General features: G+C 37.5%; 1 protein-coding gene across 1 annotated transcript in view; it reads left to right on the top strand.

Moving 5' to 3' along the window:
• BBOX1 (gamma-butyrobetaine hydroxylase 1) overlaps positions 1-22,829 on the top strand; it is a 70,968-nt gene extending 48,139 nt beyond the window's left edge. Inside the window, exons 5-7 of the mRNA XM_022583739.3 lie at positions 4,006-4,202; positions 19,992-20,158; positions 21,883-22,829. Of these exons, the coding sequence (XP_022439447.1) occupies positions 4,006-4,202; positions 19,992-20,158; positions 21,883-22,043 (525 nt within the window). The 3' untranslated portion in view covers positions 22,044-22,829. The remainder of the gene's footprint in view (positions 1-4,005; positions 4,203-19,991; positions 20,159-21,882) is intronic.
• Positions 22,830-23,701: the final 872 nt, after the last annotated feature.

The following is a 23,701-nucleotide window of genomic DNA, read 5'->3' as shown; positions in this document are numbered from 1 at the left end:
ATATTTTGTTCCTATTTTTAGAGCTAAATGAGACTAAATGAAATAGCCACACAGAAATTTATATCTTCAACAGTAAATGGAAATTTGGGGCAGTTCTCTAGCTAATGAAGGTGAAATGAGGGAAAATCAAAATTCCTGTGTTTTTCATCATATTGACTGGACACATTTTCCCTGTGCCTTTGTTACCCATTGTCCTCAGTATTAACTAAGCTAGTCTAGTATTTGACTTCACATATTTTATTTTGTTGATTGTAAAACACCACATGATTTCTCTGAACTAAATGACGACAGTGAAATGACCCACAATAGTCACCTTTTTGGGTAGGGATTGAGGGGAAGGCACACAATGTGATTTGTTTTAAATGTGGTCCAGAAATTTTCTAAAACCCTGAGGGTTAAAAGCCAAACTAATCAGCTCAGTTCATCTGCCAAAGACAGGTTGGAGAAGTTAAATGGAATAAAGTTTTAAAAATTAGACTAGAAAACTAGATTCTATTTGAATTTTTAAATTATCTGCTTTTTATGAGTTTATGTTTGTTTCTGGGTTAAAATTGAAAGCCTATGGAAAAGTGATTAAATGACTTCATAAATGTCCCTGAAGTATAAGGCTTGACATTTTCATAGCATTTTATATTTTTTTCTGCGTTTTATATTCTTTCAAAGCATTTTTACTTATATTGCTTTATTTGATGCCTCTTAGAATTCCTTTAAGGTAGACAGGAGACATCATGTCTTTTTATGGTAAATGATGAAATGGTACCCAGCATGGTTAAATACTTTCACAGGGTGACATCTGATTAATAGGGAACTTGAACTTGAAACCAGGCCTCCATCAAGTTTTTTCACCACACCATAGGGATCTTGAGTTGGACTTTCTAATTACCATAATTTCTATAAAATGTTGATTATTTATAGACATTGTCATATATTACAAACTCTTGAAATACAGGAATTGAATCATACTTCCATAAATTTCAAGACTTAACCCAGCACCTTGCATGTAATAGAGACTTAATAAATATGCCAAAAAGAGGTTTAAAAATGCCACAAAATTGTAACAATCTCTACCAGCAAGTGCAATATCCAAATCTAAGTGATCTGATTGGAGATTTTTAAATAAAAAATGATTCCTGAAATGTCTAGATTCTGGTAAAATAATGAATAAAATGTAGCCACCTGCTTGTGCTATTGTTTAAATTTCCATTTTGAATTATTCAGGGATTAAACCAAAGTTTGAGCTCTTTTATAACAAATAAAATAAATCAATGCTCTTTTCAGTACAGATGAAATGATCTGGATAATGAGTTACCTGTTAAGAGTTCAGTTTGATCAATTTCAATCACGTGGGGGAGGATAAGGAGACATCTTTAATGAAACACAGATGTTGCTTCCTTCACTGTCTTTGTCTGGGCCAAAAGTCACATGCTGCCATAAAGTAACATTTAAAAAGAAAATATTTTTGGTTCTGAATGACTTACATGACATCAAATTTGGTTTTATACACATCAGGCGTGTATTTACCTTTTGAATTCATGATGAAAGTGTTGTCTGGCTCCGTCGTTTTTTTTCTTTCATAAGATGGCATTAAAATGTAAATGTACAAAAGAAGATTATTAGTTGGCCTTGCCACATGTAAAAGACATCAGCTGACCTTTTTTTTTAAGATTTGTATTTGCAATATTCTGTGACTTCATTATGGCAGAGTATAAAAGGATTTAAAGAACACTCAGATTCTCCCAAAGACAAAGTTATGCTATTGCTTTGCCTTCTTGGAGTTTGGAAGACTTGAGTTTGATATTTCCATTTCATCTTCTTTTTAATCATGCTGTTTCACCCCTCATTACCCTGGCGATGAGATAATTCTCTACAATGACTTGGTCAGCTTATGCACATATTTTTTCAAGCTTAAAAAAAATGGCATAAGTTTAAGGACTGAACCATTATTCATTTAGATCAGTTATCTCCTAATAGCAGAAAATAAGGTATTATCAACCTGTAATGGAACGTTAAGCTTACAAAACACATAAACACACACACCACATAATAACAAATTAGTAAGAGTACTATAAAGGGACTTCTCCTATTACAGGAAAGGAACTCGCTGTATGAGGACTTTGAAGCAAATAGGCTGAGGTTTGAACATTAGCTTTGCCATGTATTAGCAGAGTTCTTACCAGCTGGCCAGTGTTTACACCTGACTCTCAGTTTCTTCATCTATATAATGGAGATGAAATTATCGAATTCTAAGGACTGTTGTGAGGAATTAATAAATATGCATTATAACATCATAATTTAAGATCAAGTATGTATAAAATTTTAAATATTGAGAAATTTTGTGTGGACTTGGGAGGAGGCAGAATTTGTGTTCTAGATCTGCACTATCCAATATAGTAGTCCCTAGTCATCTATGATTGTTTACATTGTAATTTAAGCTAATTAAGTCACACTAACCACATTTCAAGTGCACAGTAGTTGTATAGGACTAGGGACTACTATATTGGGCAGCACAGAAGAACATTTCCATCAACACAGAAAGTTCTAATGGACAGCACTGCCCTAGCCATCTACAGAGATAACCAAGCCAAATAGATGTTTTCCCCCCTTATACTGATATCCCCCTAGTCTGAGTATTTGATCATATTTGCCTCTTCTTTTTTACAAGAACTGTCAGACACTGCCTTTTATTTTTATTTTATTCAGTAAAGAGGAAGTTTTAGTTTATAGTATTAGTTTCTTTAAGCTGAATAGTGTTAATTTCTTTAAGCAGAAAAATTACTGTCTAAATTTAGGTATTAAAAATTTAGGTATTCAGGGCTTCCCTGGTGGTGCAGTGGTTGAGAGTCCGCCTGCCGATGCAGGGGACAAGGGTTCGTGCCACGGTCTGGGAAGATCCCACATGCCACGGAGCGGCTGGGCCCGTGAGCCATGGCCGCTGAGTCTGCGTGTCCGGAGCCTGTGCTCCGCAACGGGAGAGGCCGCAACGGGAGAGGCCACAACAGTGAGAGGCCCACGTACCGCAAAAAAAAAAAAAAAAAAAAAAAAAATTTAGGTATTCAAAATCACCCACCCATGCTGACTTACCAAAAAGAATCATATAACCGTGGAAAACAAATCAGCTCCATTCAGAAGAATATTGTTAAAATATTACTACATTTAGTTTTTCAAAATGAAATAATGTTAAACATTTTTCCCTAACTCTTAGTAAAAGTAACTAACATTCCTTTTGGTTTCTCATTCCCAGTGTACCTTGGGCTTATTCATCCTCATAGCCACATCCTTCCTCATTCCCTTATCATTATGCTTGAACTACTGCATTAGATTCTCAAGTAGTTACTCTCTCACTAGTTCTCCCCCTTAAAAAATGTATCTCTTGTCAACACCACTAGACTAATAATTTCCAACTCAGTCTTGACTACATTACTTCCATATTCAAAAGACTTTAACAATTCCCCTCTGTGCACAAGAAAGTCCAATATCTTTCATCTGACATTCCAGACTCTCCTGATGAAATCCTAGATTACCTTTCCAGCTGGATCTACTATTCCCAGTTGTGACCCTCTACCACAGCCAAGCTTTTTGAGACCCAGTGAAGTATGCATTTTTGCATACCCATCAACACTACCACCTGATTAGCTCTTGCCATTCCGTTCTATGTATCCAAAATTTTATCCATCCTCCTTTGCCCATGTTAAATCCCACCTCCTCTGTAAAGTCAACACAGAGTGCTCACTCAAAAGATCACTGCTCTTATGATCTGTGCCTTTTGTTTACTAATGAACATTATATGCCTGTGCCCTTGTCTTCAACTGTAACAATGTTTGAACTATAAATTATTGATTACAAGCAACTTTTTCTCCCTAACCTCTTTCTCTGTTGTCACCAAAGAGACAGATATAAAAGGTTTGCTGATTTTAATTCAATTACCTTTATGAATCTTTCCTTAAAACTGTCAAAAATGTTAAGTGCATACCATTTTAAAACATAGTTCTCTGTTTCTTTTCATAGGTTCAGCTTCTGCACTGCATAAAGCAAACAGTCACTGGGGGTGATTCAGAAATTGTAGATGGATTTAACGTATGCCAAAAGCTCAAGGAAAAAAATCCTTGGGCATTCCAGATTCTGTCCTCCACCTTTGTGGACTTTACAGACATTGGAGTGGATTACTGCGATTTCTCCGTACAATCCAAACACAAAATTATAGAGTAAGTACTGTTTCTAAATTTGTCAGAGCAGTAAAACTGTTGACAGCAAATGCTTCATTAACCTAAAGCTTAAACAACAGAAAAATTCAGTTAACTCACGAACTTTAGTTTTTATTAACTGTTTACTCCAGTTCTTGAATGAAAGAGGAAAAAAGAACACTATCACCATTAAAAAATTCTTTATCAAATTCCCTGTTCTTAATCAATATAAGAAGAGTAACTAAGACTTCATGTATACTTCATTTTAAAAATATAAGTTCTACAGAGTTATAATCAGTGTAATTGTATGTTAATCAGGACCCTTTCAGAAGTGAAAAAAATATAACTCAAATTAGGTAGGTCCAGGAGTTTTAAAATATCATCTGATATTGATCTCTTTTTTTCCTTCATCTCTTAGCCAACATATCCTCTGTGTTGGCTTCATTTTCAAAGATAATCAATAGAAGCTCCAAGTTTTCATTGTTATTAGAGCTGGTAATCACAGGACACAGAAAACACTTACTTCCCAATAGCTAACACAAAGATGTAGATTCGCTGCTCAACATGTGTTCAAGTCTATACTGGAAGCAATCACCACGGCTAGGAAGTCAGAGAATTTTGACTGGCTGTCCCTGGATCACATGTTCACCTCTGGAGTAAGGTCAGGCTCACCCGAACTACAAGGGCTGAGAATGAAACAGTGACATCTCCCCAGACTGATGCCAAAAACTCATATGTTCCCTACACAGAATGTTTTGTGTGCTTTTTTCATTTAACATTATTTCACAATAATTTTTCAAGTATCTACAAGGACCACACATTTATTCTCTTATATGAGAATTATCCTACATTGCATTTCTAGGACATGTTTTATTTAATCCAACCTCAGTTAATGAATGCTGGGGTGTTTTCCAATTTTATAACTGAGTTTGTATTCTTCTTTTAGGAGAAATAACCAAATAATATGAAAATAAACTCATTTAATAAATAATCAAATCCTCAGTATACTAACTCAGCTTTCTTATATACACATATGATCTTCATTTATTCATTCAACAAATATTTACTGAAGCCAGTCACTCTTCTTGGTGCTTGGGATACATCAGTGGACAAAACAAAGATTCCTGCCTTCATGTAGCTTACTTTCTAATAGGGGAGGGGAGAATCAGGAATTTTAAAATGGATGAGTAAATTGCAATGAATATTAAAACATTTTAAGTGCTTAAGAAAAAAGGAAAAGTAAGGCAGGATAGGGGAATCTGTAGAGCCAAAGACTTAGGGAGGATAAAATTTGTATCATTAAATAGTGTGTCAAGGATAAGCTTTACTGAGTAGGCGATATTTCAGCAAAAATTTAAAGGAGTGAGGGAGTTTTTCCAGAAGATGAGCAGCTACAGAAAAGTTCCTAGGATAACCCTAAGAAGATGCTGGGTGTGTCCAAGGGACAGCAATGAGGCCAATGGGGGGATAGTATTACAAAAGGAGGCCAGGTGGGGGTAAGTTTATATAGAGCCTTACTAGTCATTGTAATAATATTAGCTTTAATTCTTAGTGAAAAAAGGGCTTGCTGGAAGATTTTGACCAAAAGAGAGGCATCTATATTTATATAAAGTCATTTACATTTTAAGTGGATCACCATGGTTGCTGTGCTGAATATAGTGTACAAGAGCAAGGGCAGCAGCAGGAAGACCATCTTGGAAGCTCCTACATGACCAGAGGTCAGAAATGAGGGTAACTTGAACATGAGTGGTCCAGGTGGCGATAGCAGCAGTATGGAGAAGGGTCTGCTTGGGGATATATTTTGCATATCGAAACAGCATATTTTCATGACAGATTGAATGATGGTGTGAGAGAAAGACACATGTCAAAAATAAATCCTAGTTCATAATAACATACCCTGAGAGGTAGGTCATTGAGGTGGGAAAAAGATAAAATAGCTCCTGAGATTCCCAGTTTTAACAGGACAGCTTTCACTGTTTAAAAGTTAACTTAGAGGGCAAACAGCAGAAGCAAGAAGAACTACAGTCCTGCAGCCTGTGAAACAAAAACCACATTCACAGAAAGATAGACCAAATGAAAAGGCAGACGATTATGTACCAGATGAAGGAACAAGGTAAAACCCCAGAAAAACAACTAAAGTAAGTGGAGATAAGCGAACTTCCAGAAGAAGAATTCAGAATAATGATAGTGAAGATGATCCAGGACCTCGGAAAAAGAATGGAAGCAAAGATTGAGAAGATGCAAGAAATGTTTAACAAAGACCTACAAGAATTAAAGAACAAAGACCTAGAAAAATTAAAGAACAAACAAACAGAGATGAACAATAAAATAACTGCAATGAAAAATACACTAGAAGGAATCAATAGCAGAATAACTGAGGCAGAACAACAGATAAGTGACCTGGAAGACAGAATTATGGAATCCACTGTCGCAAAACAGGAAAAAAAAAAAAAGAATGAAAAGAAATGAAGACACCATAAGGGACCTCTGGGACAACATTAAACACACCAACATTCACATTATAGGGGTTTCAGAAGGAGAACAGAAAGAGAAAGGACCTGAGAAAATATTTGAAGAGACTGTAGTCAATGACTTCCCTAACATGGGAAAGGAAATAGCCACCCAACTCCAGGAAGCGCAGAGTCTCAGGCAGGAAAACCCAAGGAGAAACACACTGAGATACATAGTAAACAAATTGACAAAAATTAAAGACAAAGAAAAATTATTAAATGCAAAAAGGGAAAAACGACAAATAACATACAAGGGAACTCCCATAAGGTTAACAGCTAATTTTTCAGCGGAAACTCTACAAGCCAGAAGGGAGTGGCACGATATATTTAAAGTGATGAAAGGAAAGAACGTACAACAAACATTACTCTATCCATCAAGGAACTCATTCAGATTCGATGGAGAAATCAAAAGCTTTACAGACAGGCAAAAGCTAAGAGAATTCAGCACCACCAAACCAGCTCTACAACAAATGCTAAAGGAACTTTTATAAGTGGGAAACACAAGACAAGAAAAGGACCTACAAAAACAAAAACAAAACAATTAAGAAAATGGTAATAGGAACAGAGATATCAATAATTACCTTAAATGTGAATGCATTAAAAGCTCCAACCAAAAGACACAGGCTAGCTGAATGGATACCAAAACAAGACACATATATATGCTGTCTACAAGAGACCCACTTCAGACCTAGGGACACATACACACTGAAAGTGAGGGGGTGGAAAAAGATATTCAATGCAAATGGAAATCAAAAGAAAGCTGGAATAGCAATACTCATATCAGTTAAAATAGACTTTAAAATAAAGAATGTTACATGAGACAAGGAAGGACATTACATAATGTCAACGGATCAATCCAAGAAGAAGATATAACAATTCTAAGTATATATGCACCCAACATAGGAGCACCTCACTACATAAGGCAAATGTTAACAACTATAAAAGAGGAAATCAACAGTAACACAATAATATTGGGGGAGTTTTAACACCTCACTTACACCAATGGCCAGATGATCCAGACAGAAAATTAATAAGGAAACACAAGCTTTAAATAACACAATAGAACAGATATATTTAATTGATATTTATGGGACATTCCATCCAAAAACAGCAGATTACACTTTCTTCGCAATTGCACATGGCACATTCTCCAGTATGGGTCACTTCTTGGGTCACAAATCAAACCTTGGTAAATTTAAGAAAATTGACATCATATCAAGCATATTTTCTGACAATGACACTATGAGATTAGAAATCAATTACAGGGAAAAAACGTTAAAAACACAAACACATGGAGGCTAAACAACACGTTACTAAATAACAAAGAGATCAGTGAAAAAATCAAAGAGAAAATCAAAAAATACCTAGAGACAAATGACAACGAAAATACGACGATTCAAAACCTCTGGGATGCATCAAAAGCAGTTCTAACAGGGAAGTTTATAGCAATACAATCCTACCTCAAGAAACAAGAAAAATTTCAAATAAACAATCTAGCCATACACCTAAAGGAACTAGAGAAAGAAGAACAAACAAAACCCAAAGTTAGTAGAAGGAAAGAAATCATAAAGATCAGAGCAGAAATCAATGAAATAGAAACAAAGAAAACAATGGAAAAGATCAATAAAACTAAAAGCTGGTTCTTTGAGAAGATAAACAAAATTGATAAAACATTAGCCAGACTCATCAAGAAAAAGAGGGTGAGGACTGGGCTTCCCTGGTGGTGCAGTGGTTGAGAGTCCGCCTGCCAATGCAGGGGCCACAGGTTCGTGCCCCGGTGCGGGAAGATCCCACATGCCATGGAGCGGCTGGGCCCCTGAGCCATGGCCGCTGAGCCTGCACGTCCGGAGCCTGTGCTCCACAACGGGAGAGGCCACAGCAGTGAGAGGCCTGCGTACCACAAAAAAAAAAAAAGAGGGAGAGGACTCAAATCAATAAAATTAGGAATGAAAAAGGAGAAGTTACAACGGACACCACAGAAATACAAAGCATCCTAAGAGACTACTACAATCAACTCTATGCCAATAAAATGGACAACCTGGAAGAACTGGACAAATTCTTAGAAAGGTATAACCTTACACGACTGAAACAGGAAGAAAGAGAAAATAGGAACACACCAATCACAAGTAATGAAATTGAAACTGTGATTAAAAATCTTCCAACAAACAAAAGCCCCAGACCAGACAGCTTCACAGGAGAATTCTATCACACATTTAGAAAAGAGCTAACACCAATCCTTCTCAAACTCTTCCAAAAAATTGCCTAGGAAGGAACACTCCCAAACTCATTCTATGAGGCCACCATCACCCTGATACCAAAACCAGACAAAGATACTACAAAAAAAGAAAATTACAGACCAATATCACTCATAAATATACATGCAAAAATCCTCAACAAAATACTAGCAAACAGAATCCAACAACACATTAAAAGAATCATACACCATGACCAAGTGGAATTTATCCCATGGATGCAAGGATTCTTCAATATACGCAAATCAATCAATGTGATACACCATATTAACAACTTGAAGAATAAAAACCATATGATCATCTCAATAAATGCAATAAAAGCTTTTGACAAAATTCAACACCCATTTATGATAAAAACTCTCCAGAAAGTGGGCAAACCGTGGGAACCTGCCTCAACAGAATAAAGGCCATATTTGACAAACCCACAGCAAACATCGTTCTCAATTGTGAAAAACTGAAAGCATTTCTCTAGATCAGGAACAAGACAAGGATGTTCACTCTTGTCACTATTATTCAACAGAGTTTTGGAAGTCCTAGCTATGGCAATCAGAGAAAAAAAAGAAATAAAAGGATACAAATTGGAAAAGAAGAAGCAAAACTGTCACTGTTTGCAGGTGACATGATACTACACATTGATAATCCTAAAGGTGCCACCAGAAAACCACTACAGCTAATCAATGAATTTGGTAAATTTGCAGGATACAAAATTAATGCACAGAAATCTCTTGCAATCCTATACACTAACAATGAAAGATCAGAGGGAGAAATTAAGGAAACAATCCCATTCACCATTGCAAAAAAAGAATTAAATACCTAGGAATAAACTTACTTATTAAGGTAAAAGACCTGTACTCAGAAAACTATAAGACACTGATGAAAGAAATCAAAGATGATACAAACCAATGGAGAGATATACCATGTTCTTGGATTGGAAAAAACAATATTGTGAAAATGATTATACTACCCAAAGCAATCTACAGATCCAATGCAATCCCTATCAAATTACCAATGGCATTTTTTTACAGAATTCAAACAAAAAATCTTAAAATTTGTATGGAGACACAAATGACCGGAATAGCCAAAGCAGTTTTTAGGGGAATAAACGGAGCTGGAGGAATCAGACTCCCTGACTTCAGACTTTACTACAAAGCTGCAGTAATCAAGACAGTATGGTACTGGCACAAAAACAGAAACATGGATCCATGGAACAGGATAGTGACCCAAGAGATAAACCCACGCACCTATGCTCAACTAAACTATGACAAAGGAGGCAAGGAAATATAATGGAGAAAAGAGAGTCTCTTCAATAAGTGGTGCTGGGAAAACTGGACAGCTACATGTAAAAGAATGAAATTGGAACACTCCCTAACACCATACACAAAAATAAGCTCAAAATGGATTAAAGACCAAAATGTAAGACCGGACACTATAAAACTCTTAGAGGAAAACATAGGAAGAACACTCTTTGACATAAATCACAGCAAGTTCTTTTCTGACCCACCCACTGGAGTAATGGAAATAAAAACAAAAATAAACAAATGGGAACAAATGAAACTTAAAAGCTTTTGCACAGAGTGAAGTAAGTCAGAAAGAAAAAAACAAATATCATATATTAAAGCATATATGTGGAATCTAAATAAATGGTACAACTGAACCAGTTTGAAATGCAGAAATGAGACACAGATGTAGAGAACAAACGTATGGACAAAAAGAGGGAAAAGCAGGGGGGTGGGTGGTGGTGGTGGGATGAATTGGGGTTTGGGATTGACATACATACACTAATATGTATAAGATGGATAACTAATAAGAACCTGCTTTATAAAAAATAAAATTCAAGAAAAAAAGAGAAAATGAATGGTAAGATTGTAGATTTAAACATGACCTTATCAATAATAACATTAAATATAAATGGGCTAAATACAACAATTAAAAAAAAAGTTACCTTAAAACTCTATGACAAATTACCATTTTGTTGTGACACAATATGGGTGCAGACTCTTCAGGGCTAGAGAACAGAGGCAAAAAAACAAAAACGAAAAGAAAAAAACACTTAGCTATTGAGTGATTTTTTTTTTAACAGCTTTACTGGAGTATAATTGCATTACAATGGTGTATTAGTTTCTGCTTTATTACAAAGTGAATCAGCTATACATATACATATATCCCTGTATCTCCTCCCACTTGTGTCTCCCTCCCTCCCTCCCTCCCTATCCCACCCCTCTATACGGTCACAAAGCACCAAGCTTATCTACCTGTACTATGCAGCTGCTTTCCACTAGCTATCTATTTTACATTTGGTAGTATATATAAGTCCGTGCCACTCTCTCACTTCATCCCAGCTTACCCTTCCCCCTTCTCCTGTCCTCAAGTCCATTGTCTATGTCTGGATCTTTATTCCTGTCCTGACCCTAGGTTTCTCAGAAACTATTTTTTTTTTAGATTCCATATATATGTGTTAGCATACAGTATTTGTTTTTCTCTTTCTGACTTACTCCACTCTGTATGACAGACTCTAGATCCATCCACCTCACTACAAATAACTCAATTTTGTTTCTTTCTATGGCTAACTAATATTCCATTGCATATATGGCCACATCTTCTTTATTGATTCATCTGTCAGTGGACACTTAGGTTGCTTCCATGTCCTGGCTATTGTAAATAGAGCTGCAATGAACATTGTGGTACATGACTCTTTTTGAATTATGGTTTTCTCAGGGTATATGCCCAGTAGTGGGATTGCTGGGTCGTATGGTAGTTCTAGTTTTAGTTTTTTAAGGAACCTCCATACTGTTCTCCATAGTGGCTGTATCAATTTACATTCCCACCAACAGCGCAAGAGGGTTCCCTTTTCTCCACACCTGCTCCAGCGTTTATTGTTTGTAGATTTTTTGATGATGGCCATTCTGACTGGTGTGAGGTGATACCTCATTGTAGTTTTGATTTGCATTTCTCTAATGATTTGTGATGTTGAGCATCCTCTCATATGTTTGTGGGCAATCCGTATATCTTCTTTGGAGAAAAGTCTATTTAGGTCTTCCACCCATTTGTGGATTGGGTTGTTTGTTTTTTCGATATTGAGCTGCCTGAGCTTCTTGTATATCTTGAAGATTAATCCTTTGTCAGTTGCTTCATTTGCAAATATTTTCTCCCATTCTGACGGCTGTCTTTTCATCTTGTTTATGGTTTCCTTTGCTGTGCAAAAGCTTTGAAGTTTCATTAGGTTCCATTTGTTTATTTTTGTTTTCATTCCCATTTCTCTAGAAGGTGGTTCCAAAAGGATCTTGCTGTGATTTATGTCATAGAGTGTTCTGCCTATGTTTTCCTCTAACAGTTTTACAGTGTCTAGGCTTAAATTTAGGTCTTTCATCCATTTTGAGTGTATTTTTCTGTACGGTGTAGGGAATGTTCTAATTTCATTCTTTTACATGTGGCTGTCCAGTTTTCCCAGCACCACTTATTAAAGAGGCTGTCTTTTCTCCATTGTATATTCTTGCTTGCTTTATCAAAAATAAGGTGACCATCTGTGTATGGGTTTATCTCTGGGCTTTCTATCCTGTTCCATTGATCTATATTTCTGTTTTTGTGCCAGTACCATACTGTCATGATGACTGTAGCTTTGTACTATAGTCTGAAGTCAGGGAGCCTGATTCCTCCAGCTCTGCTTTTCTTTTTCAATATTGCTTTGTCTATTCAGGATAGTTTGTGTTTCCATACAAATTGTGAAATTTTTTGTTCTAGTTCTGTGAAAAATGCCAGTGGTAGTTTGATAGGGATTGTATTGAATCTGTAGATTGCTTTGGGTAGTATAGTCATTTTCACAACTTTGATTCTTCCAATCCAAGAATATGGTATATCTCTCCATCTGTTTGTACCATCTTTAATTTCTTTCATCAGTGTCTTATAGTTTTCTGCATACAGGTCTTTTGTCTCCTTAGGTAGGTTTATTCCAGTTATTTTATTCTTTTGGTTGCAATGGTAAATGGGAGTGTTTCCTTAATTTCTCTTTCAGATTTTTCATCATTAGTATATAGGAATGCAAGAGATTTCTGTGCATTAATTTTGTATCCTGCTATTTTACCAAATTCATTGATTACCTCTACTAGTTTTCTGGTACCATCTTTAGGATTTTCTATGTATGGTATCATGTCATCTGCAAACAAACAGTGACAACTTTACTTCTTCTTTTCCAGTTTAGATTCCTTTTATTTCTTTTTCTTCTCTGATTGCTGTCAGTAAAACTTCCAAACCTATGTTGAATAATAATGGTGAGAGTGGGCAACCTTGTCTTGTTCCTGATCTTAGTGGAAATGGTTTCAGTTTTTCACCATTGAGAATGATGTTGGCTGTGAGTTTGTCATATATGGCCTTTATTATGTTGAGGTAAGTTCCTCTATGCCTACTTGCTGGAGGGGTTTTATCATAAATGGGTATCGAATTTTGTCGAAAGATTTTTCTCCCTCTATTGAGATGATCATATGGTTTTTCTCCTTCAGTTTGTTAATATGGTTTATCACATTGATTGGTTTACATATATTGAAGAATCCTTGCATTCCTGGGATAAACCCCACTTGATAATGGTGTATGAACATTTTAATGTGCTGTTGGATTCTGTTTGCGAGTATTTTGTTGAGGATTTTTGCATCTATGTTCATCAGTGATATTGGCCTGTAGTTTTCTTTCTTTGTGACATCTTTGTCTGGTGTTGGTATCAGGGTGATGGTGGCCTCATAGAATGAGTGTGGGAGTGTTCCTCCCTCTGCTATATTTTGGAAGAGTTTGAGAAGAATAGGTGTTAGCTCGTCTCTAAATGTTTGATAGAATTTGCCTGTGGAGTAACCTTGGTTGTAGGTTTTCCCTTTCATCACTTTAAATATGTCCTGCCACTCCCTTCAGGCTTGCAGAGTTTCTGCTGAAGGATCAGCTGTTAACCTGATGGGGATTCCCTTGTAGGTTATTTGTTGTTTTACCCTTGCTGCTTTTAGTATTTTTTCTTTGTATTTAATTTTTGATAGTTTGATTAATATGTGTCTTGGTGTGTTTCTGCTTGGATTTATCCTTTATTTGACTCTCTGTGATTTCCAGACTTAACTATTTCCTTTCCCATATTAGGGTAGTTTTCAAGTATAATCTCTTCAAATATTTTCTCAATCCTTTTTTTTTCTCTTCTTCTTCTGGGACCCCTATAATTCGAATGTTGGTGAGTTTAATGTTGTCCCTGAGGTCTCTGAGACTGTTCTCAATTGTTTTTATTCTTTTGTCTTTATTCTGCTCTGCAGTAGTTATTTCCCCTATTTTATCTTCCAGGTCAGTCATCCGTTTTTCTGCCTCAGTTATTCTGCTACTCTTTCCTTCTAGAGAATTTTTAATTTCATTTATTGTGTTGTTCATCATTGTTTGTTTGCTCTTTAGTTCTTCTAGGTCCTTGTTAAACGTTTCTTGTATTTTCTCCATTCTATTTCCAAGATTTTGGATCATCTTTATTATCAGTACTCTGAATTCTTTTTCAGGTAGACTGCCTATTTCCTCTTCATTTGTTTGGTCTGGTGGCTTTTTACCTTGCTCCTTCATCTGTTGTGTGTTTCTTTGTCTTCTCATTTTGCTTAACTTACTGTGTTTGTGGTCTCCTTTTTGCAGGCTGCAGATTCATAGCTCCTATTGTTTGTGGTGTCTGCCCCCAGTGGCTAAGGTTGGTTCAGTGGGTTCTGTAGGCTTCTTGGTGGAAGGGACTAGTGCCTGTGTTCTGGTGGTTGAGGCTGGATTTGTCTTTCTGGTGGGCAAGTCCACACCCAGTGGTGTGTTTTGGGGTGTCTGTGACCTTATTATGATTTTAGGCAGCCTCACTGATAATGGATGAGGTTGTGTTCCTGTCTTTCTATTTTTTTGGCATAGGATGTTCAGCACTGTAGCTTGCTGTTTGTTGAGTGGAGCGGGGTCTTAGTGTTGAGATGGAGAGCTTTCGCCGTTTGATATTACGTGGAGCCAGGAGGTCTCTAGTGGACCAATGTCCTGACCTCAGCTCTCCCACCTTCTCGGCTCAGAAGAAAAGGAAGAAAAAAAGAAAGAAACATAGGAATAAAATAAATAAAATAAAATAATTAAGAAATAATTATTAAAAATAAAATAATTAAAAAGTAATAAAAAAGAAAAAAAAAGAAAGAAGAGAGCAACCAAATGAAAAAACAAATATACCAATGATAACAAGTGCTAAAAACTATACTAAAAAAAAAAAATGGACAGACAGACAGAAGCCTAGGACAAATGGTCAAATCAAAGCTATAAGACAAAATCACACACAGAAGCATACACATACACACTCACAAAAAGAGAAAAGGGAAAAATATATATATATATTGTTGCTCCCAAAGTCCACTGCCTCAATTTGGGATGATTCGTTGTGTATTCAGGTATTCCACAGATGCAGGGTACATCAAGTTGATTGTGGATATTTAATCCGCTGCTCCTCAGGCTGATGGGAGAGATTTCCCTTTCTCTTCTTTGTTCGCACAGTTCCCGGGGTTCAGCTTTGGATTTGGACCCGCCTCTACGTGTAGGTCGCCTGAGGGCGTCTGTTCTTTGCTCAGATAGGACGGGGTTAAAGGAGCTGCTGATTCAGGGGTTCTGGCTCACTCAGGCCGGAGGGAGGGAGGGGCACGGAGTGCTGGGCGAGTCTGCAACGGCAGAGGCCAGAGTGACGTTGCACCAGCCTGAGGCGCGCCGTGCGTTCTCCCGGGGAAGCTGTCCCTGGATCACGGGACCCTGGCAGTGGTGGGCTGCACAGGCTCCCCGGAAGGGGGGTGTGGATAGTGGCCTGTGCTTGCACACAGGCTTCTTGGTGGCTGCAGCAGCAGCCTTAGCGTCTCATGCCCGTCTCTGGGGTCCGTGCTGTTAGCCGTGGCTCGCGCCCGTCTCTGGAGCTCCTTTAAGCAGCGCTCTGAATCCCCTCTCCTCGCGCACCAGGAAACAAAGAGGAAAGAAAAAGTCTTCTTCCCAGACTTTTCCCCGGACTCCCCGGACTCCCTCCCGGCTAGCCATGGTGCACTAACCCCCTGCAGGCTGTGTTCACGCCGCCAACCCCAGTCCTCTCCCTGCGCTCCGACCGAAGCCCGAGCCTCAGCTCCCAACGCCGCCCGCCCCGGCGGGTGAGCAGACAAGCCTCTCCGGCTGGTGAGTGCCGGTCGGCCCTGATCCTCTGTGCGGGAATCTCTCGGCTTTGCCCTCCACACCCCTGTTGCTGTGCTCTCCTCCGTGGCTCCAAAGCTTCCCCCTCCGCCACCTGCAGTCTCCGCCCGCGAAGGGGCTTCCTAGTGTGTGGAAACCTTTCCTCCTTCACGGCTCCCTCCCACTGGTGCACGTCCCTATTCTTTTGTCTCTGTTCTTCCTTTTTTCTTTTGCCCTACCCAGGTACGTGGGGAGTTTCTTGCCTTTTGGGAGGTCTGAGGTCTTCTGCCAGCTTTCAGCAGGTGTTCTGTAGGAGTTGTTCCATGAGTAGATGTATTTCTGATGTATCTGTGTGGAGGAAGGTGATCTCTGTGTCTTACTCTTCCGCCATCTTGAAGGTCTCCTTGAGTGAGATTAACAATATCTATCATCATAATTTGCTTTTGTTATTTTTTGCAATAGCATTCTAGAATTTGGCCGTTATCAAGGTCTCAGGGATATCCATAGAGAATATCAAGTGGTTAACATTAATTCACTTAAAATGTATTTTTAACAATAGGAGATGAAAGGGAGTTTTCAGTTAATCAAGGGCCTCGGTCCCCTGAGTGTTTGGGTTAATTTTCCTGGTGGTTAAATCTTTTAAGTCTTTTGAGATGCTTATGTCCTATCTAATACAAAAAGAACTTTGAGGCTGCTGAGAAAGTTAAATATCATGCAGTACAATAAAGAACAAAGTAACTAGGACGAAAATAATAGTGAGATTAAGCTATAGTGTTGCATCCTACTGGTTACAAATTCAGTCACATGAACACAACTCTTCTTGTTATCTGTGAGTTGTTGGTCAAGTGACTTATTCTTGCTAAGTCACGAAAAGGAGTAATTCTCAGTAAAAAAAAAAAAGTGATATTAATACTTAACCACATAACAATTGTAGTGGGACTTATAGAGATAATATACAGACAGCCCTGTCAAAGTGTCTGGATCAGAAAGGGCAGAATAAATTTTAGCTAGCCATAATTTTCATAATCCAACACATTTACTGGTGATAGATTTTAATTTCAGCTCTGAGTTTCTAAAGACCAAAGCAAGGAGGGAACATAATCCATTTGCAAGATCTGAGATGCTTTTAAAGTCTGAAATAAATTTTTCTTGCATAAAATGTGATGTGGTGGGCAAGACCATAGTGATATTCTCACAACAAATTCACATCACATCTCTCAATGAGAAATAATATTTTAACTAAATAGGCGTATCCACAGCATCCACCTGGATTGTAGGAGATGATTCTACAGTCTTTCCCTTGGGTTCTTTTATTGGCATCACTGATGATGTTTTGCTTTTACTAATTTGCAGTCACCATGTTGCTTGTTTCTGTTTAAATGCTTGTCCTTTATGCATAGCTAATACATAGCTGGTTATTCCTCATCTTTGGGGGCTTTTTACCCTTCCTCAGCATATAATCCTGCATCAAGACCTTCCTTTCATTCTGTTTTTGCACACAGAATAGCCTGCTTACTAAGATTCAATTTTGCATTTTAGGTTGATCTTCAAGATGCCAGCCACTCATCTCCTCTAACATTCTTCAATCCTCAGGATAACATCTTCTCTAGACCTCATAACTAAATTTACTTTCTATTTCTCCTCAGGTCATTACTGAGAATGCTAAATAACAAATTTGTTTCTTATTTTCTCATATAGAAAGTAGATACCAGGTGAAAAGAGACAGAGGCTGTGTTACACACACGTACACACATAGAGAAATTGCTTCTTTTTGCCCACATGTGTGAACTCTGGGAAATGAAAACTTAATACAATGTACCATGGGACACACAATTCTGATTTCATGAGATTAATGAATCACGAAGTTCCTTTCAAAGATATGTGAGGATACATACATGGACTCCAAAAGAGAGAGCTCATAACTAGCTAACCATTCCCATGCAAGAATTACGGTGCTAGTGGAAAAAAAAAAACATCACCAGAGTGGCTGGGATGGAAGACCCCAAGAAGTTTCAAAGATGTGACATACTTGTCAGTATCATGGAGGATGACACAAAGGGTGTCATTGGTATATGTACGGAAAATAATGCAGGGGGAGAGGAGGGAATGTGGGTCAGGAGCAGTCAGGCTAGAATTTTAAAGATAAGATGAAAAGGCAAAATGCCCTCAGAAACTGTGAAAGGGGTCTGAAACCAGCAGTATGAACACTAATGGGGCAATTGAAAGGCCAAGCACTGTCCTTTGTACCCCTCAAACCCAGAGGTCCACAGTCTCCTCTGCTGACTGACCTCTTCCTTGATTCTTTGTTCATAAAGCCACAACCTGCAGGCCACAGAGCATCCTTTATCTATGTGGAGAAGATGGGGCAACAGGGAAGGGCCCTTCACTGCCTATTCAGTCATATTTGTATTTTATCAATATATATAAATTCAAGTTCTAAGAGCCTTTTTTGAAAACCTGTTCCTTTCTTACATTCTTTCCCTATATGGTTCAATAGGTAGTTTTCAGTCACTATTCAATAAGCAAAGAGTTGCTGCTAGTCACTATTTCTTAGAGTTTATCATTACACTTGCCATTGGCTCAGAGGATTGACTATTAATCTGAGGCACAAAGCACAGGGGCCCAGATAGCCATACTTTGTATACCACAGGCCATTGCATCCTTCCTCCCATAACCTAGCTTGTTGATAATGGTCCACTCTGTGTGAGCAGCCAGCTAAGTGTAATCTAGACCCCAAATCAGTGTCACCAACCCCTGGAACATGTGACAGTCTGTTCTGTTTGACCCATCAGTCAGCTGTTGGTTCACATTACCACCTCCTAAGCTGGCCCAGGAGTAATTCTTGGCACTTTGTCACAATCCTTGCCCATCTTCAGTTTTTATCCATCACTCCTGTACCTAAAGAAAAGGTAAAGTTGGTTGATGTTTTAGAACTGGAGAAAAGTTCACCTTCCGAATAAGCTTAAAAAACAATTTGTCTCTTCCTTTTGTCTCTGTGTCTAAATGGTCATGCCTTGCTAATTATAACCAGCAAACTTAAATTTAGAAATAATGTTATCATTTGTTACATTGAAAACAGTATTATGTTACATTGTCATGATCATGATTTATATTCTAAGAAAGAATATAGAGATCACAATATTAGGATCTCCCAAGGTACTAAAAAGACCTTGGTACTCTCTAAATGTACTGAAAAAATATATACAAAGTTACATATGCAACAAATATTTAATAACTGCCTGTTATATCCAGGATCTATGTTAATTGCTGGGAATACAACGTTAAATGACATTCAGTATCAGTCTTCTAGAAGCCTATACACTAAGATACATAGTATAGATGGAAAGATCCAAAGAATGTGCCTCAGGCTAGACTCTTCTTTCTCTGTGCCTCAGTTTCCCCATCTATAAACTAGGGATTGAAATAGAACAGAGTATTTCCAATTTTTAAAAAACAATTTTTTCTTCCCAATATTGTTCCAGTAAAATCATATTTAAAACTTCCATAGATGAAACATATAAAGTGATTGACCTATGAACTGTAACAGAAAAATATTTTAATATGTAAAAGCTGCTGTTTTAAAGAATAAAGAATGAATTTATTTTCCTAAACAAATTTTAACTGGAATTTCTCAGAAACATTTATTTTAAATTAATTTGAATCAATTCTGGCACTTATGTAGTAAGATTTCAAAAAATTCTTGCTAAATGAATATGTGAAAAAAACAAATGAGTACATTGTACCACAGATAACCTTAATATCTTCTGTACATGTGTTTGGATTCTTTAATATTGTATTTCAGAAATATCTTCCAAGATGAAATGACCCTTACGAATGTAAATAGATACTTCATGACTTCTATATTTTAACTTTTGCTCTTTGAAAAATAGATTAGACGATAAAGGCCAAGTGGTTCGCATCAACTTCAATAATGCAACTAGAGACACAATATTTGACGTACCTGTTGAAAGAGTTCAGCCTTTTTATGCTGCTCTGAAGGAGTTTGTTGACCTCATGAATTGTAAAGAATTCAAGTTTACTTTCAAGATGAATCCAGGTCAGTGAACACATTTTCTCAGACAACTGAAAGAATGGATTTTCTTCAACCTTAACCATTTAGCACAATATCTAGAGCAGTGTTTCTCAAACATGGCATGTGGAACACTAACAACAGAGTCTTGGTGAGCAGCCAGCTTGCTTAAATAGCAGACTCATGGCCCCTACCCTTCCTCTAAATTGACTCTCCAGACTTTAAAATACTCATTTTACTAAGTCCCTAGGTAATCCTTAAGCACACCAAAATTTAATAACCTCTAACCTAAAGAATAAATATTGAAAGACAAGCTACAGACCAAATAAAATCTCATGTCTGATATGAAGACTGATGACTTATATTTTCTATTTTGATAGCCAATCAATACAAACTGAAACCTGTACTTAATTTTTCTATCTTGGTAAATAAATAAAATTATCTCCATGAGCCTCACTCTAAAGTACATGAGTAGGGTTTACTCATTACACTTATCTGATCTGGCAAACATGGTGCTATCTGAAATAAAGTAGTACTTGAAGTATTCCAGCCACTTGGATAAAGGAGCAGAAAGCACTATGGTTTGTCTGGACCATCTCTACTCAATAAAGTGACATCAAACTTGAGGCTTTTGATATCTAAAATAAAAAGCATAATTTCTCCCTCCTGCTGATTGGGCCAAGTGGAAGATACTTTTCATGTGTGATTATTTTTTGAATTGATCTTTGGTATAATAAGGTAATACTAGAAATCTCCATAAATCCGCTGCTATGAAGTCAACACCAAGTTGAGTTTAAGAGCAGCAACATGTAAAATGGAAATACCGTGGGAGAAAAATACCCCCAAAATAGGAGTTGGAATTCAAGCTTCAGCATTCAATGGCAGTGTATCTCCTGGCAAGTGCCTCAACTGCTCAGAGCTTCAGTTTTCTCATGTATGAAAATATGAGATAATACTCTCCTTTCAAGATTTTTATGAGGCATAGAAATTATGTACATAAAATACTAGGAACATGAAAGACAAACCAAGAATATCACTACCCTTATAATTGTTTGAAGCTGTTAAAGTAGAAATAAATACTTCTTAATCAGGAGGAGAAAAACAAATACCATATGATACCACTTATATGTGGAATCTAAATTATGACACAAATGAAACAGACTCACAGACATAGAGAACAGACTTGTGGTTGTAAATGGGGAGAAGGTTGGGGAAAGGGATGGATTGGACATTTGGGGTTAGCAGATGAAAGCTATTATATATAGAATGGATGAACAACAAGGTCCTACTATATATCACAGGGAATTATATTCAATATCCTGTAATAAACCATAATGGAAAAGAATGTATATATAACTGAATCACTTTGCTGTACAGCAGTAATTAACACAATATTATAAATCAACTATACTTCAATTTAAAAAAAACACTTCTGAGTAAGAGATAAGTAACCATCAGGAAGAACAATTCAAAGGTTTTATACAGAGATAATACTTTAAGTAAGAATTATAAAAGTGTCTACAAGGGCCCTCCAAGCTATGTAGTTCAAATGTCAAAAGGTCTAAAGCAGTCTCCATTCAGTGGGCCTGATTTGTATGAAAAAGCAAATGCGCAGTTTCATGTAAAGAAATAAACATATTGCGTCTTGATGTGAACCAAGTAGCAATGCTGTTTTGCAGTTTACATTTTCTAGCTCAGCAAATCATTTACACATAGAATTATATTCATATTGAACAAAATCTTTTGTCTAGGTGATGTGATTACCTTTGATAACTGGCGCTTACTTCATGGCCGACGGAGCTATGAAGCAGGAACTGAGATATCCCGCCATCTAGAAGGAGCTTATGCCGACTGGGATGTGGTCATGTCAAGGCTTCGTATCTTAAGGCAGAGTGTCCGGAATAGAAACTGAATCTCCTGTCGATAAGATTCCAGTGAGTGTATTTTATAAGATATGGCAAGGTTATTTGTCTTCACAGGCCATGAGCCATGTCTATAACACATTAATTTCTTTAACACAAGAGTTCTCTTTTCTTTGTAGTCATATACACTGCCAACTTTTTAGATGTTGTAGCCATGCTCTCTCTTTTTCAAATAAAGCATCTCTTCTGTCCAATTGCATGTATGATCTAATTTCTTTTGCCCATCTGTGAAAGTCTCCAGAATGCCTTCAAATAGTTTTGTATCAAAGTCTTTCTTCAAGTAAGTCTTCTTTTAAATAAAGCTTTTGTTTCAAATAAAGGTTGCATTTCAAATAAAGCGTCTCAAAACATGTTTCTGCTCTGTTGCCTGGAGGGTCTCATTTTTCGTGACTGCATATTACTGTCTTTAGCATGCGTGGGAAGAGGCTTCATATTTTCAAAGATCTCTTTTGTTTACTCTTATTACAGAATTACATGACCCCAATTTCCAGACCTCACCAACCTGGTGATCTCAGCATTTCTTTTAATACCTAAATTATGATACCAAACCCAAGAATATGCCAAATGAAAAGAAAATCTAGTTCCATCCCCCACCAAGTTGCTCTTTCCCCAAATAAATACTCCCAAGGACTGCCAGCATAGCTTACCCCTGTCCGTGGATCAGTTCTCCTCACTCCTTGCCTTCAACTAATAACTAGAAAAGGTAGAACCAAGATGCATGCAACACTCATAAGTGGACATGATGTTTGTTAACCTCTGGACAGCTTGACTTGCTGGTCTTGGCTTCTTATATGGCCACTGCCTTGCTTTCAGTGATGGAACACAGGTGTAACCACCAGCCATGAAAGTTCCACTCTGGTTGTGCCCAGTCCCTTCCCTACCTCTGCCGAAAAGGGGAGTCTCAGCACTTCCATTTGCTGAAATCCTGGTAGTACATAGATTTTTAGTCCATACACTTTGGGACCTAACCAAGCCTCCTATTTCAAAAGTCTTAATCACTGCCACCACTGTAGAGCTCTACCTGTCACCTTAAGACCGAGTGAAAACACTACTTCCATCCATGCTTTAACTTTTGTTTCACACTCATAGTGTGCCCATGGCACTGGGAGTCTGGATCAAAAGTGTCTTAGGCCTATGTCAGCACACCCCTCTATTTTCTGAACTCTGGTAGTAAGTCCACATCGCCTGCCCAGGCTCCTCTTTCTCTTGGAACACTGCCCCTTTCTGGGGCCTTCTTTGTCCTTTCCCATTATCTGGTCTTGCCTGGGGCTACTATAGTACACCACACATGTTTGATTCCTCTATACTTCAAATGAAATGGGTTGGGTTCTCAGTCTCACCTCTCCTAAGAGACTCCTAGAATGAAAACAGGTAAGTTCAATGGGGGCATGGCTTGATTTGAAGAGGCTGCATTCAATACCTGAAAACAAATACGTTTCTGGACTAACCCTAGCTCCATCCATTTATGGCATCTAAACCACAAGCACTTGCAACACTAAAGTGACTTGTTAGACTTTTATTCATTTGACAGATATTTAATCACCTGTAATCACCTATAATCACAATTATACCATATATACCTGGTATATATCAGGCACAGTGATAGACTAAGGACATAGAAGGACTTGGGATGTGCCTGCTTATAGTC

This window comes from Delphinapterus leucas, chromosome 7 (assembly GCF_059928025.1).
Source record: "Delphinapterus leucas isolate spDelLeu-1000000601 "Yukka" chromosome 7, BTC_Dleu_Yukka2, whole genome shotgun sequence".
Lineage (NCBI taxonomy): Eukaryota > Metazoa > Chordata > Mammalia > Artiodactyla > Monodontidae > Delphinapterus > Delphinapterus leucas.
The sequence above is the reverse complement of the archived record's forward strand: the minus strand, read 5'-3'. Positions and strand labels throughout refer to the sequence as shown.